The 16,706-nt window shown below is 38.9% G+C and overlaps 1 protein-coding gene across 1 annotated transcript; it reads right to left on the reverse strand.

Moving 5' to 3' along the window:
* Positions 1-186: 186 nt before the first annotated feature.
* LOC132124863 (very-long-chain 3-oxoacyl-CoA reductase-A-like) lies at positions 187-15,770 on the reverse strand. The gene is made up of 11 exons (XM_059536005.1): positions 15,468-15,770; positions 6,993-7,039; positions 6,086-6,161; positions 4,244-4,351; positions 3,825-3,889; positions 3,701-3,745; positions 3,346-3,380; positions 2,798-2,879; positions 2,403-2,468; positions 1,417-1,566; positions 187-1,328 (listed from the first exon to the last, which is right to left on the reverse strand). The coding sequence occupies exons 1-11, from the start codon at positions 15,643-15,645 to the stop codon at positions 1,221-1,223; spliced, it is 960 nt and encodes a 319-aa protein (XP_059391988.1). The 5' UTR covers positions 15,646-15,770; the 3' UTR covers positions 187-1,220.
* Positions 15,771-16,706: the final 936 nt, after the last annotated feature.

Raw genomic sequence — 16,706 nt, forward strand, 5'->3', positions numbered from 1 at the left:
ACGGAGACGATATTCTTCTAAATACACTGCTATATTATTATCAGCATGTATATAATGTACATCACTTAAACGTATTTTAAACCATCACGATTTATTATAAAGAGATTAGTATTGAATTAAGGCCAGTCGTTTTATAAATCTCTGTAACATTTGAAATCTAAAGCCAACAAAAGACACAAAACCATCGGCAGCATCATAAAATTTATTTAAAAAACAAAAAACAACAACAAAAAAAGACCAATACAAAGTCACTACAGAAATCATTTTTTTATTAACAAACCATGTTTCAGATTGTCAGGCATCAGTAAAGCAGCATGTGGTGTTCCACTCTTCAACACGTCTGGAAGGATAACATTCAAGTTTTAAACCAGGAGCGACTAATGAGGATTAACCACCTGGACATTTTCACTTGACTGGCACTGCTCCATAAATAATCATACAGAGATCTAAGATATGGAGGTATTCCTCAAATCCAGCTTTGGATGAAACCCAAGACACACGGGTGACACTCCACCACACCTTTAAGTCTTCAGTGGAGAAAATCATGTAAACATGTAGAAGATCTCCTTTCATTAACGTGACCAAGTTTTATATTCCTATAAAAAGGCACAAGTTTTAAATAAACCAATTCTGACAGGTACACTAATGTACAAAAATACACTTAAATCAGACCTTTGGTTTTATATTGATACAGTACAAGATTCAAAAATAGCCACTATAGATTTGCATGTTAAATTAATAACAAGAAAGGCCAGCACCCATTTATCACTAATCAGAAGGTCTAAGGCACGAATGCAAACTAGTTATTGGAAGTTAACAGGAGTGCGAACAGATAGTCCCAGATAAAAAGAAAATGCATAATTAGTTATTTAATAAATAAAACACCATCACCATATAAATAACCCTCTGCTTACAACAGCAGTGGACACGAAACCCTCCCAACACACTTCTCTCACCCTATAAAGAAGATTGGTCTCCATTTCTGGCAACCAGCAATAAGTCAATAATAATGAGTCATTGTGGAACGTGAGCATGTCCAGATATTGATCCCAAGAGAACAAAAAATGCACAACATTTAACACACAACAAATACATTACATAAGAGGAAGCACTTCAAAGATGTGAGATTCAAAATGACTCCAAGTGAATCTCAAATCTCAGTACATGTGTTCTGTAAAACATCTCATCCTGTTTGGTTTCCGTCACACAATGTCCTCAACCTATCGCAGCTTTCTCCTCCTGAGGTATCCGCCGCGCTGGGACTTGTTCAGGCGGAGGCCCAGGAAGAGGACCAGCTTGATGGGGGCCAGAACACTGATCACCCAGCCCTGTGGGACACAAAGATAAGAAGGTTAGGGTGACAACAGTCAATGATTGTATAAAACACCGCTGGATGAGACATTTAGGCTGTCGCACCATGACGGCGTGAGGGAAATAGCCGTTGGTCTGGTCTTGCAGTCCCACTGTGGTCAGTTCAGCAGCTACGTAGCGTTCAGGGGTGGGCTTGTCCAGGGTGGGCTTCCTGATCTTCGTCATCTTGGTAGCCACAAAGAAAGGCAGCACACTCTGGTGACAGAAAGATTTGATGTTATTCACTAAAATAGTCACGAAAAAATATTCACAAATTGTACACTTGTAAACTACATTCATTTAAACAGTTATGCTTTTTCTCTATATTTCTACTTTTGTATATACGGTGTAGTGCATTTCATTTTTATTTTATATTTTTTATATTAGTGCTATATTCGGTCTCTACTGTATAATTCCCATGTATGTCTGCACTATGATTGTACTTTCTTCTGCACTGAAAGCTCCTGTCGCCAAGTCAAATTCCTTGTGTGTGTGTGTGTGCGTGTGTGTGTAAACTTGGTAATAAAGCGCTTTCTGACTTCGGACTAAAAGAGCACTTAAGGCTGGGTGGATCTTGCAAAATCTGTACTATTCATATCTGATAAAAAAAAAAAAAAAAAAACATTAAGAGTTAACAAGACAAGTAAAAAAAATTGATTATGTATTAACACTACCATTAAAAAGTTTGGGGGCTGTAAGATTTTTTATGTTTGTGAAATAAGTCTTTCATGCCCACTAAGAACGAATTTAATCAAATTCAGTAAAAATACTAATATTTTGTATATAGTAATGGTACATGGAAATAGAAAAATAATTTATTACAGAATAAAACTGCTGATTTGGTGCTCAAACATTTATTATTATTATTAATAATGTTGAAAACAGTTGTGCTGCTTTATATTTTTGATGGAAAGTCATAGATTTTATCTAGGGGTTCTTTGATAAATAGAAAGGTCAAAATAACTTTTTAATTGAAATCTTTTAACATTTTATTTCTTTACTCTCATTGTTTATTTATAAAAAAAAAAAAAAAAAAAAAAAAAAAAGCTCACCTGGATGATGAGCCCTTTGCACTTATACTCTGCTTGAAGTCCACGTGAGAAGAAGTCCACAAAAACCTGTAGATAGATGACAAGTAAAAAAAAAAAAAAAAAAAATAAATCAACCTAAAAAAAAAAAATAACTAAGACCAAAAATAAAACCAATCATTTCTAAATGCAACATGTAAATTAAGGCATCATAACATTACAGTACATCAAATTCTGTTTAAGCGAGCGTTAAAAGACAGCAAATGAAAATGAGCACTTTTAAATATCCACTATCGACTGATACAAATAAATAAATCTAATAACTTCACTTTAGATTGTTCAGTACTAACAACTTGAAAAGTTTTTTCCATAATTATGACCACTGGTATCTCTGTGAAGTATATTGTGAAGACACTCGCCTTGGTGGAGGAGTAGATGGTCAGGAGTGGGAGGGGGAACATGCCACTGGCAGAGGAGATATTGAGGATGACACCCTTAGCTCTGCAATGGAAAAAGGCTAACTTTATTTCAACTAAATCACATTTGACATTGGCATCAAATAAGGTATATATATACAGCTGTGGAAACCTGAAAGCCGCCGTCACCCAATGTACTTCAAAATACACGTCTAATGATGGTCGCCATGTGTGTTGCCATGGCACCAGCTTTCTCATGCAATACCCCTGCAGCTGCAGCAGAGTGCTGGGGAGTGCAGAGGGTTGAACCCATTTGTACAAAATTTACCCAGCTCCATTATTGGCCCCAGAGTTTCACGTGACTCGGCAGCAGCCAATGGGATCAGTGCATTGTTGCTTTTCAATTTCACACAAAGAGTGGGGAGAACAGGAGGGGAGGAAAAACCCTGTTTTTAAAAGCTGCAATGAATTCCTTGTTAGTGACGGCGGCTGTGTAGGAAATTCCAGTAAGATGCTGGAAGGAGGTTTTTATATCAAACACCAGGACTCACCTTGCCTCCATTCTGGGCAGCACCAGACGAGTCATCTGGAAAGATTAAAAAACGAGTTCTTACATGCTCCAAAATGACTTGAGACAACATAAAAAAAAATCTGAAAACACTAATATCTCACTCCTGCATTAGAGAGAAAGGAAGTGAAGGAGAGAGAGAGAGAGAATGTGTGGGTGGGTGGTGAACACGGGGAGCGTTGGTGGAGATCAGCAAAACACAGGGAGAGAGAACAGGTACAACAGTAGAAGGAGCACATCAAAGCGGTCACGCTGCAGAACTTTTACAATTTAGAATTTTCAATATTACAGATTCTGAAACACTTCATCAGCCCAATATGTTGTTTGTGTCTACTTACTTGGCACACTGAGGTGATGTTGACATTGATCATGGTGGTGATGAACTATGAAAGGAAATTAACAGGTGAATATTTCTTAATGACAATGATTAAACCTTCCTTATCAGACAAAGAAATTACTCACGTTTTCCAAATCAGGGATGTGGAGGAAGAATTCAGGGTATGAATAGGAGATTCCTACATTGTTCACTATGGAATAAGAGACAAAAATAGAAAATTAGATGTGGTTGAATATGATTTAGATTTTGTTTCTGAAATAAACATGTTTTAAGAATCACCACTAGGTGACGATAAAGCATTAGGAATGAAACGCGAGCGCTAAACGACATGGTAAAAAAAAAAAAAAAGTATCACGATTTCAGGTGAACGAAAAATAAATCCTTTCTCAGAAGATGAAGCCAAATAAAAGAGCTTTCAAAGCAACACTGACAGAGAATCGTGAATGAAAGTTGCGTGCGTGTCGGCTTTCCGACAACTTTGAGGTTTGGGTTACTGATGTAAGGTGTAAAAAAAAAAAAAAAAAAAAAAAAAAAAACACCTTACCAAGGACTCCAATCTCCAGTCCAGCTAGACCCTTTTCGATTTTAGGATAGATATCATTCTGACTGTAGTCCACTGCGATGGTTTTTGTTTCCACATTATATTCGCTTTCTGTAAACAGAGACATAAGACACTTGATGCAAAAAAACTCTGTCCAAGAGCAGGCATCCCTGCTATTGCTCCTGTTCTAAAAATAACTTCTCTGGGACTTTGCCCATTGCACCAAAACACAGATTTCTTGTCAGCAGGGGGCGCTGCGTACCAAAGAAAGGCTGTCAGAGGAACTTCCTACACCTCCCCTCCCCTCCCCTCCTCTGCTTGTTTGAGGTGCCTGCAGCAATTAGAATTTATTGTCCAAAGGCTCATTTGTCTAAACACTGTTCCAGTGAGTTATAAGAGGAAATTTCCTCTAAGGTCTCGCAGCAAGAAGCACTTTATTAATTGAAGGTTTATTTTAAGAACAAGAATGCACATAAATCAGCTCCAAAGTCTTTTGTTTTTGTCCAGAGGGCTTGTGGGATACTCTTCTGGGTGACTTCATCCTCCATTTGGAGTGTTCGATCAATGCAAATGTTAGGTTTGAGGACCAAATTTGGCAAATTACATTCTGGTTCGTGACCATAACCTCCCCACGCTTTCACCGTTCTGTGATGCCAGCACGACCGTGGTAACGGCAGACTGGGATTTTTCCCCTTCCAACCTCAGCAGTTAAGCAGGCTACATTTAAGACAGCTTAAAAGTTGATTATAGTAACATTTTATACTTATAAAAACAACAATTTGGTTTATGAGCTTAAATGATTCCTGACAGGGTGTTTGAGTAAATTGGGTGCTCTCAAGAGCTGATCATGAGCAGATAAGAAACTCTGGCAAGGCATTGTTACTTCATTATATTCAGTGCACACACAGAGGCCAAATGTGTAGAAAAATATCTCCCATTCACAACCTCATGGCCTGCCATACTCCATTCGTACCAGAAAGAAATGGGAGGGTTAAAAATTGCAAATTAAGGAGAAAAAAAAAAGGCATAAGCACCTTAAAATTTTAAAGGGGAGGAAATGGGAATACTACTACTAATAAATTATGATTTATTATTATTTCATATTAAATCAAAAACTACTCACAACTAAAATATTACATTTTCAGTAGTTGAAAAAAAGAGAGAAAATAGAATAGCTGAACCATACATACTAACTGAAAAAAACAAATAGCTTATTAAAAATATTAGTACATACTATAATAGTACTTTGCACAATTAATACAACACGCAAAATTAACTTTACTAATTACTATTATATGTTGATATATTACAAAGGCTAGCTTGGTTGATAGCGTATGAAGAGATAAAACAGAAATTGCTTTTACAATGAAAGCCTTAACAAATGCCTCAAATGAATGATTGACAGAAACTTAATTTCAGCTGATTGTACGGGTAACAATATCGGTTGTGATCCTTTACACGTCTGACTGGTCTAAACGGTAGATGTTTGGCCATACAGCACTCAGGGGACCAGTGACAGACTGAAGAACCATAATGCTACGTGTACATCATCTGAGCAATTATCTAGCATCTAAAGAATTCACATTTACTGGAACACGGAGGGCAAACAGTGGTTCGGCCCCATTCTGAGAAGTTTCGTGCATGACCCCTGGAGCTTGGTGTGGACCTTTGACTGTGCACTCCTGCCAGGCTGCATCAGCTCTCCACCCAGTCAGTGAACCAGGCTCCCACCCTGCCTCTTAGGCCAGGGCTAAAAATAAACCCACTTTCATTAACATCAGGAGGACTGCCTGTCATTCACAGAGATGAGCACTGCGGTTTGCACACAGATGGCCAAATACTGACCGAGAGACTTTGCCACGTCGTCGAGTTTCTCCTGGGAACGGCTGATGAGCATCATGGAGAATCCTCGCCGAGCAAACTGAGAGACAGAGGAGATAGTTTAAATCACCTAATTTATGACATAGAGAAACATTGGAAAGCATTTAACAGCTGCCATTAAAACATCTAATAAAAGTGGCCCATGTCAGCTTCTTTGCCCATTTTCATGGTAAAAAGCATACTTTAGTTAGTATTGGAATATTGAACATTTGATTCAGATTTTCCACAATTCTACAACTAAATATGGATTAACTTGATTTCAACTGTATCAACATAATATAACTTTTTAGAGAGGTGGATATTACCATATAATATCTGACAGACAATTAGCACTGACAAAATCTAATTTTTAAGATAACAAAAGATTAATATCCTTTCCTAAGGTTAATATGTACAACAACTAGAAGCAAGCTAGAAGTTACTTGATTTCACTGAAAAAAAAAAAAAATGTAAACACTTGTTTTCAAAACATTTTCTGAATTCCGACCAGCCCAGCACAGCAACAGTGGCTCAACCAATGACGTGGGTTTAGGGGCGGGGCTATTTGTTTGTTAGACCAATGACAAATAAGAGGAGTGTTTGAGGGAAACCCGTTTGAAGACAGTAATTCTTTTTCACAAATTTGGATTACTCCCTTTACTTTTAACAGTTATGAAAAAGTTAAATACGAAGCTGAATGTTAATTTCAGGAGTGAGCAGTGACATGAAAGAACGGCTTTTAACTGTACAAGTTATGTGAGGTAACAGGTCTTTTTCCACCAGCAGTCTTCTAGTCACCCTCCTTCTCTTGGCCTCAGAGTGAAACCTCTGTCTTGTGATGAGTCACTGTGCTTTCCGAGGAGCGAAGAGAAATAAGAAGAGAAACCCTTACCTCCTCCGCATAGGATTTCCCAATCCCATCCGTGGCTCCCGTCACAACTGGAAAAAGGAGAAAGAAAGAGACAGAATCAGTGTTTGCAGCAGCTTAATTACTAATTTTAGCAAAAACAAACTTGTCAAATGGTAAATTTGGGCAAAGTTTACTCGTGTAGGATTGTTTTGATTTGAACTCGGTCTATCCCTGCCAAACTGCCATCTAAGTGAAGATAGCATTAAAGGGTGTGATTTAAAATAATGTTAAAGTACTATATTTCAGCTTAATATTTAAAAACGGTTTAAAGTAGCAATTCGTAGGTTGATTTCCCTGAAAACATGAGTACTGACCATTGAGAATCCCAACCAGGAGTGCGTTTCCCAAAACCAGCTATGGTCGCAAGTTCTGTTGTTACCAATATAGTTCAGTGGAAATTACCACCATAGGTAGCTAATGATGCTTTTGGGAAATGCACCCCAGCTCAAGTAATGGGCCTAAGGTGGAGCTATCAGTTCAAACAAAGGCAGATGATAGAGGTATTAATCATTTACTTCAGCCTCATTTCACTCAACACAACGGTTCTTTCTTAAAACTACAGTGCATAATTTTTGATGTTAAAATACTCTTAGCCTAACATGTGAAGGCAACAATAGACTAAAACCATTTCTACGTTAATGTCCTCAAAGTGTAAAAACTTACTTCATGTGGCATTTTCAAAGCATTTGTTGTTTGAGAATCACAACAAGCCCAACATGGCAACACTGGCTTGTATATCTCAGCTTAAACACATTAAGAAAAAAAAAAAAAAGAATTTATGAAAGCCATTTCCAGGTTGATTTCCTCAAGAAGTATAAATACTGTGACTCCAACGCATTTTAAAGAACATTTTGTCATTTTAAAATTCTGACCAGCAACACTGGCTCAACCAGTGATGCGAGTCGGGGGTGTGGCTTTCAGATGGGAGACATGTTCGAAAACAGTCATATTTTACATTCATTTAGTGACTCTAGCGGCACAGAAACGACACTTCACATTTACAACCATTCATTGAGAACCCAAATATGTTTTTAGTTACCATAAATCCACCTAGAAATCGGACTTAATTTTAATTTTTTTTCTTCTATAGCACTTCACTCTGACCTTAAAACAGCTCGTAGTCTGACCAGACACAGAGTATTAAATATTACTAATGTCCCATGATGCTCTTGTTTTATAAAACATACATAGAAATACAAAAAGCAAGCATTAAGACACAATGTGTGATGGCTGATCAAAGCGTGGTATGGGCAGTGGTCATTTGCAAGAACAGGGCTGTGGGGGAGAGTGTGGGGGGGGTTATGACGTCTGTAGAGCACGACAGCACAGGAGGGGTGAGGAGGGATCCTGGGGGCTGCTAAAAATAGAAACCAGAGGGAGGGGGGGGGGGGACTGCGCAAAGTCAGATGTGGGTAGAAAGTGAGAGAGCACGACAACGGGAGTAAGAGCACTGGATCGATACAGAAGGAACAAAAGACAAAGTGATTCACAAGATCCTTTTTAAATTCATCCTAACAAGTTAGCGCATCCTAGTTTGTCTTAATGGAACAATCTACATAAAGAGAAGGGTCGCCTCAAAAAAAAAAAAGAATCTTCAAAAATCGCCCTCATATAACTGACTTACTTCTGTGGAATAAATATAATTCGAGGAATGTCTGTCCATACAATTGAATCAATGATCACCAAAACTGCCTGACTGTCAACATTCTTCAAAATAGGACTAGCATATTTTGTGATTTGCAGAAGAAAGTAATTCAGTTTTTGAACAACACAAGAGTGAGTAAATGACATTATTGAACAATCCACTGAATAATCACAAAGAGATTTTGAGGATATGGCTGAAGAACAAAACTCACTGTGAATGTCTAAAACACTGTACATACTTCCTTTGTTTGATTAAAAAAAAATCCCAATTTAGTCACAAATTCTTCAAAAAGTGAGAACTAACAGTAAAATGCTCTTGGAAGCATTCTTAGAAACATTCCTCTAGCAAAAGTCACCAAAAACGAGATAAGATGTCATGAATGGCGTCACATTTCACAAAAGATATGGCACTGGTTTCACATTTTCCCTAAACTTGAGGAATTCCAAGCTTAAAGTTTATGACGATTTTAATGCATGATCATAAATAAACCACCGCCTGTCAAAACCCAAGACTATCGCACAGAAACACCTACATCTGTGGCAAACCATGAAGATGCATGTAAGAGGCAACACTATAAAAGCCACTGCTGCTTGATACTTCTGTGAGTATTTTGTTGGCATGAACATTATTAAAAGCACAAAACAAATGTATAAAAATAGGCCCAGAACAGCGAGATGGCACGAGCAGTCATGCTCCAGTATGTTCACGAACAGTGCATTCAGAAATACGGAGCCACACAGGCCCTCCTCCGACTCAATATTCCAGCGCTAAAAAAAGCAGCCGAGTGAGTAAAAATAGCTACCTCGTCTGGAACAGCCGCAGCACTTGAATACCAACAAGATGCTGCCCGCTCACCCTCAATCTCTCTTTCTGCATCCCCCCAGCAACCCAGCTCATTGTAGAGCCTTCGGGACAAATAAATAAAAAGCTGACCAGTTCTTATGGGACAGGGATTTTATGCTTGCAGCAGAGGACAATCGTGAACAAAAACAGTGCTTTCGGGCTCAAAAAAAAAAACACAGGCCAGTGTAGTGTAATTAAAAAAAAAGAGGGATTCGGCTGTCCACATTCAGACTGCTACTGTATGCAATCTGTCACATCCCCCTCTCTCTCTCTCCCTCCATGAATGAACCATTCCTGTTTTTGGCTCGGTGGCACTGCAGAATGCTAACACCTCCGCCCACTCCCCCCCCCCCCAAAGCAGAATAGTGCTTTAAATAGCACAAGCCAGTCACGTGGCCTGCAGGAAAAACCACACACCAGAGCAGTTCAGCACCCAAAATAGCAACTATACTCGGATAAAGGTGGATTGAAGAAAAAAAAAAAAATGATGTGGCGGTAAGAGGGTGCAATATCAGAAATAGCAGCAAAAAGTCACATGCCTGCCAAAAAAAAAAAGAGGTGAAAAATCAATGGTTCTCCGCACAACAGTCTCCTCTTTGCAAAAAATTAATTGGAACAGAAAAGGGCAGAAATAATTCTAAACATCCAAACATAGAGCTGGTATATTTTTGGAGGTAGATGCTAGAGAAAATGCATTGCTGTTAAATTTGTGCAAAAGTAACACCTGGCACGGACGACTGAGGTAAAAGTACTGTAAATGAGTGGCTTATTCAGGACACTAGAGAACATTCAGTTTCATTCAAGGTGTGCAGCTATATTGTGCTTAATAGCGAATTGCAAAAAAAACTAAAACAGGATCTAAACCATTAAAATGAGTGCAAATAGTGAATTTTTTGGTAGAACCTGAATTCAAATGTTGATTAAATATGCGATTAAATGTAGACTTTTCTAATTTTCTGCAAATCTCACATTGTGTTTGAATGGGAGCACACTGCAAACAATAAAAATGGTATCGAAATGGTTAAAATTAGTGCAAAGAGTTTTTTTTTTTTGTTAAATTTATATTTTTGTCAAAGAAATGAAACATACTAGAGGCCTTTCACATTTTTTTTGTGAAATTTGACTGTGCTTGATATGGCAAAAATAAATAAAAAAAAAAGAAAGAAAAATGGCATCTAAACAGTTAAAATATGCACAAATAGTGCCTTCTCTCGTTAAAACCGAATTAAAACTGTGGCCAACGATATCCAATTAAACGTATGCTACACGCCGTGCCTCACGATAGCAGGTCGGAATTGGATGTGAATTGTAAGTGTAATGTTTAAACGCCAGATGGAAGATTTCCTTTTCCAGGAAATAAATAAATAAATGGAGCAGAGTCGTGACAGAGAAGAGAACAGGGAGGGTGGGGGCTCGCAGAGAGCGAACAAACAGATTCGGGAGGGGGGAGAGGGGCTCCTAGTGATGGAGACGGAGGGGATGAGCAAGAGATGGAGGATGGAGATAGGCTTAGACAGAGAGAGGTGGAGGGGGGTAGCAGTTTTACCCAGCATCCTTGGTTCTGGCACGTGGCAACAAGCGTGTTAGTCACATGAACGGCAGCGTTCCCTTTGAAGCCCCCCCACCTCTTGAACACAAGAGCCAGTCGCACTCTGTCATCATTCACCGCACACAAGGATTCACACATTCACAAGTTGCACAGTCCGCGTTCACTTTTAGTCCCCTTTTAGCTAGAATGAATGGGCTAACGGTGCTATTCACAAACTTGTGCGTTCACAATCAGCATGAACAAGAAAGTCGAGTGTTATCTGTATTGTAACAAGTCAAAATGCTGCTAAGTTTCACCCGGACTGAGAAAGGCCTAGGCCAGAGCGGGTTTTAAAACGGAAAAACTCCTCGATTTGAATGTCAAAGCAAGTTTGTGTGACACAGTCGCCCCATCCCCATGAATGACTGCACTTCTGTTACATAACTGTGATTCTCAAACAAATTTAGTGTTCTAAGGAAGGATGAAGTGAGCCACTGGAGGACAAGAAAGATGGGGAAGGGTGGGTGGGTGATGATGATGAAGCTCTAATTCTGGCTTCCTCACGCTGCTCGGTCAGCATCACAGAGAAAGGCCAACAGTACACTGCACCAGACACATAAACTACCAACATAAACTCAACCTGCTAGTTGGGGACCAACAATAGGAAGTCTCTCTGAACCCATACAGAAACACACTGATGGACTGGAAAAGCTTCCTAATTTATGTTAGTGTTGATGAAGTCTGTTCCTCAACACTCAAAGTTAAGTTTTCTGAAAAAGGAGAATGTTACTAAACCAGTTGAGAACATGTCTGAGGAACAGGTTACACCACAACGTTTTCAGCCCAAAACTGGAAACTTTTTATGCAGTTTGCCTGTTCGTTTATACGACAACTGCGTTTTGGGGGCTGAAAACACATCTTCTTGAAAATGTGAAAGTTGAAAGTTGTTGAAAGTTTTTGAAAACGCTGTCGTCATCGTTTCAGTGTATACACCCACATGTCTACAACACGCAGTACGTGTTGATTTTAAAGGCAAGCGCGAACAAACATACACAACAATGGTGGAGTACATGGTACTGTTGTTGCTGCTCAAGAGTTTGCTAACACTTCTTCAGCAAAGTGTGGATTTACTTCTCCAATATTACAACCAACAGCGGAAACGTATCGTATACAACATATAACGGTCACTTTCCTATACTGTTTACTAATAAGGTGACAGTGCCAGCTACTGGCCTGGCATATGTAATAGTGTTTTTGGCCGTTTTTGCAGATGTGTTACCTGCGATATGTTATGTGTGATTAGTTTTGAAAATGTTGTCGTGTATACGTGAAACTTTAAAAATGCAAGGGAAAAAAAGTTTCAGTTTTTGACTACATGGTTGACGTGTAAACGTAGCCAGAGTCATAGGTCACCCCTAAATAAAAAATAAATAAAATTATGAAAATAAAGAATTATGATATTCAGAAATTAATAATACATTTATTTTCTCAGTTCAGGTGGAATAATATGCACAAATTACATTATATTATTATACACAACATTTTATTAAAAATAAAGTATTCTATTGCCTTAATACTAGATTTAAATAATTAAATTAAAGAGCACAAAAAATTTACTATTGGCATGAGGATGGGAATCCCCAATGAACGAAATCTAATTATTTAGAGTAATAATAATAAATGTTTTTTTTTTTTATCAATACTGTGATAAGAATTTGGGGTAATATGTGCTTAATTGTTGCAAAATCATCATGCAAAATAAAACAATTTCCTTTTTAATTTTGAGGTAAAATGTGCTACTCAGAAATGCATTAATTATCAGAATGAGATCTGATAATGAACCTCAGATGCTTATTGTAAAAAAAAAAAAAGTGATGTCAAAACTAATTTAAGGTTTAATAGTTCTATTGTTCGTTAACACATCTGTGATTCCTTATAAAAGAACACTGCTCTGGGTTTCCTCAGTAATATGTATAATTTAATAATGCAGAAAGAGAGAGAGAGAAGCCACATCTGACTATTAACAATGGTCTAAAAAAAGCCTGTGCTTCCACTGCTGCAAGAACATCATGTACAATATCTAAACCACTGGCTTACAACCTTTACCACAGCGGTGCAGTCCCCAAGACAGACACCAGGGGTCTCCATTAAGCGACTCAGGCGAGGGATGCCTGGTTGCTACAGGAACACACCACAGGGCCTTTCTTCTTCATACATTCCTCTTTATGACTCACCTTCAAGTTACTGCAAATTCAGCACATTATACATTCAAAATAACATGATCTTAGGATGTGACCTCATTTGGCCAACATGCAAACGAACGAGTCTGTAAGATGAAGGGGAAGAGGAGGGGGACTGCAAACGTGTCAAGGAACCAGCAGTAACATTCATATCGACGTGGAAAGAGTTTCGAGACCTGGAAACAGAGACTTGCTCCACCTGACAAGACCTGTGCTTCTGGATTGGCAGGAAGGCAAACTAGTTTCCCCCTCCCATCTCCACTTATTCACCCCAACCTGTGAGTGATAGCACACGTTAATCTGAACAAGTCTGACTGGTACCCTGCTTTTTTAGTTTCTGGGAGTGGCATTCATCACCTCCATATCTGACCTCACAGTGACAGAATGAACGAAGGAAACGGTTCAAAACGGGAAAGGGAGTGGTGGCATCTATTGAGGGATGATTCTTGCAAAACCTGCTGGGAAAATGTGCCTTTCATATTTCATTGCAAAATATCGCCGAATTTTAATTGTGTTTAATTTTTTTTCTATTAATATTTTACTTGATTGTTTATTTTGTGTATGTGCAACTGTAAAGCAAAATAAATTGTCAAGTAAAATATAAATTTATATTAAATGTAATGGGAGTAAGTTTTCAAGTCTTGAAAAATAATCACAGTGGAAAAATATCCAATCATTTCAATAATTAGGCTTCGTCTATGCAACATTAGAGCTCTAAAAAGACCTATAATTGGTTTGGTCATTAAAATTTACCAGTATTTTCCACTTTTACATTTAATTGGTTCTTAAATATTGCATTTATCGATAAATGGCACTAAATGTGGCAAGAAGAGCCACCTTTGACATACATTCAGCAGGTAACAAGTCAAACAACATTCTTCCAAGATGATGCAAGTTGTAACTGGCTGGATGAAGCATATCAAACAGTTAATACTGGCTTTGAGGGGGGAAAATGGTCGCTTTTACTTTATTGATATATGAACATTTTATTGACAGGTGAGAATAACCTTAAGGGTTGTCAGTTCAAACCTTTTAAGCACCGATGCCTTCCAACTCATATTTTATAAATAAACACAATTTTAAATAAATACATTTTAAATAAATAGAATCATCGCACGAGCTACAGAAAGCACTGCGCCCCTCAAATCACTTCGCATGTGCACTACCCAAACTGACCGCTAGGGGCTTTGAACAGTGCACCTGCTGCCTAGGCAACATTCTCGGCATGATGAGACATTTCAAAACCTTTAACAGGGTGTCATGAGTTTTGAAGTAACAGTGTTGAAAGTGCGACTGCGTGAGGAGCAAATTTTCGTGCTGTACCTCACGGCTTTTGAACATTTGCTCACACACAAATCTCCCCTCACATGTCCCACGTGGTATGGACCCGCATTATAATTAAGATTGGCGTTTTAAACTGCGTCATGTTGCCAAAACCAACCTCAGTGCCCCAGTGAGGGGATGAAGCGGACAACACCGGCCAAAAAAGACACCTACCCAAAGACTAAGCGACATTCCCCCCATGAAACCTGCCAAAGCGACGAGAAAAAGCGCGTTTGTTCTAAGCGCATCCGGGAAACTGGATAACTGGGTCAGGCCAAGCACATATGATTCAGGAAAAACTTGAAATGCGACACATGATAAACAGCCGAAAAAAATAAATCTATAAAGGGTTGTTTAAAAAAAACAAATTATTAAAATAAAATATGCATTTGAAATAAAATGCAAGATTTTGAGAATGATTTGGAACTATAAACTTTAATCCAATTAGTCCATTTTCATATATTTGACCGAGAATATAGTATTTAAAAATGTCAGGCTGAAATACCTGAATGACTCAGAGTGACATGCTATCTGCGCATAATATATGAACGTATGGCGCAATCAGTCAACCTGAGACACACGTCTCCTCCGCTGACCATACGCGTAAAATACTAACGCCTCAATTAGTCTGCTTGATCCTAACGACTACAAATGTGCGTAAATGATAAACATTCGCTCTTAGTAAACGCTGACAGAAATGTTTTCAATTAGCGTTAAATCTGCTGCGCAAAAAGTTGAAATTATTAGCCCCTCCTCCCTCCAAATCCATGAAGTTCATCTTTATTTAGTTTAAGGCTGCGCCAAATGCGCACTGCATTCATCCCACCCATGTCCTGCCAGCACAAGCTCTCATTCCCAACGCATGTCTTTCAACTTACCTGCCCATTTCCCCAATTTGGGAGACAGTAGATCCCCGTTTCCCAGCACCCATATCCTAAAGCCAGTGATGATCTTGTACAGCAGCCACAGCGCCAGCGAGGCCGTGGTGAGTGCACCGACCCAAAAGAGCGCTCTCTCGGCAGGCTGTAGCGTCTCCACCGCGTTAAACGACTCCATGTCTACGGCTGGCTGTGTGTGGGGAATGACCTGCAGAATTAGTCGTTATGCACTGCGTTAGAGCTTCAATGTGTGCGCCCCTTTATATGCAGGTTGTGGCATCACACCCCTACAACTCCTCTAACATACTAGTCTATCCAGATTTAAGTGCACACCTCCCACATACTCCGTCGCCGCCCATGCGAGCCCACGTCCATTGTTGATTGGCCGACACTCGCTTCCGTCAACCGCAACTTACCGTTGATTGGCTGTTGTGCGCGTCAATCACAAAGAGCCCATTCTCATTCATTCGGTTGCCCGTTTCAATGGGGCGGACCGAAAACTCTTCTGAGTGAGAAACGATTGGACAAACATTACGGTAACCTCCATTCAAATAATGTCATTGGTTGTGATTCAGAACTGTTTTTTCTGTTTCAGTCAGGGTTACGAAACCTCCAAACCCACGCTTCCAACAATCACCCCCACACTATTTTATGAATGAAGTTTGTTGCTCATTGGCCACGAGGGCTCCTGTTGTCCCGCCCCTTCTGAGCAGTCACTGAGAATCTATTGGTCGACATGAACGCCAGTCACATTCATTCACCAGCGCTGTCACACATATGAGTCATACTTTGGGGAAAAAACTGACAGACAAGCTTATTTACTGCATTTTAGCTCGATAGGCACATGTATGACTGAGTTATCAATTTTCCTGACCATGTTTGCGTTTCCAAAAGCACATAAAACATTCGTGAGTAAAATAAAACCGCTTGAATACACATTCCGCTTGTTTTCACAGTGTAAAACACAACATAAAAACCATTCATGTATTTTGAACATTGCAAAGACATCGTATTTATAGATACATAAATACATACAAAGTGATGCAGTACATAAATGCTAAGCTATATATGGATAAATACATATTCAAGCAAAAACTAAGCCAAAATTGCATGATGTTAATTAACCTTGTAGTATGAGTCATATTTGACAGCATTGTGTTTGACACGTTGTGTGTGTGTTGTGGACGCAGTGTTTCTATAACAGTAACATTATTTTATGGCGATTAGAGCAATCATTGA

The sequence above is a fragment of the Carassius carassius genome, chromosome 43, assembly GCF_963082965.1.
Source record: "Carassius carassius chromosome 43, fCarCar2.1, whole genome shotgun sequence".
Taxonomy (NCBI): domain Eukaryota; kingdom Metazoa; phylum Chordata; class Actinopteri; order Cypriniformes; family Cyprinidae; genus Carassius; species Carassius carassius.

Excerpts from the sequence above, each read along its gene's own strand:
- LOC132124863 (XM_059536005.1), bottom strand. The coding sequence starts at position 15,645 with ATGGAGTCGTTTAACGCGGTGGAGACGCTACAGCCTGCCGAGAGAGCG. Across the intron at positions 3,746-3,824 it reads ACATCCCTGATTTGGAAAAC|TTCATCACCACCATGATCAA; the intron begins GTGAGTAATTTC and ends TTCCTTTCATAG. Across the intron at positions 2,880-3,345 it reads CTGCCCAGAATGGAGGCAAG|AGCTAAGGGTGTCATCCTCA; the intron begins GTGAGTCCTGGT and ends TTTCCATTGCAG.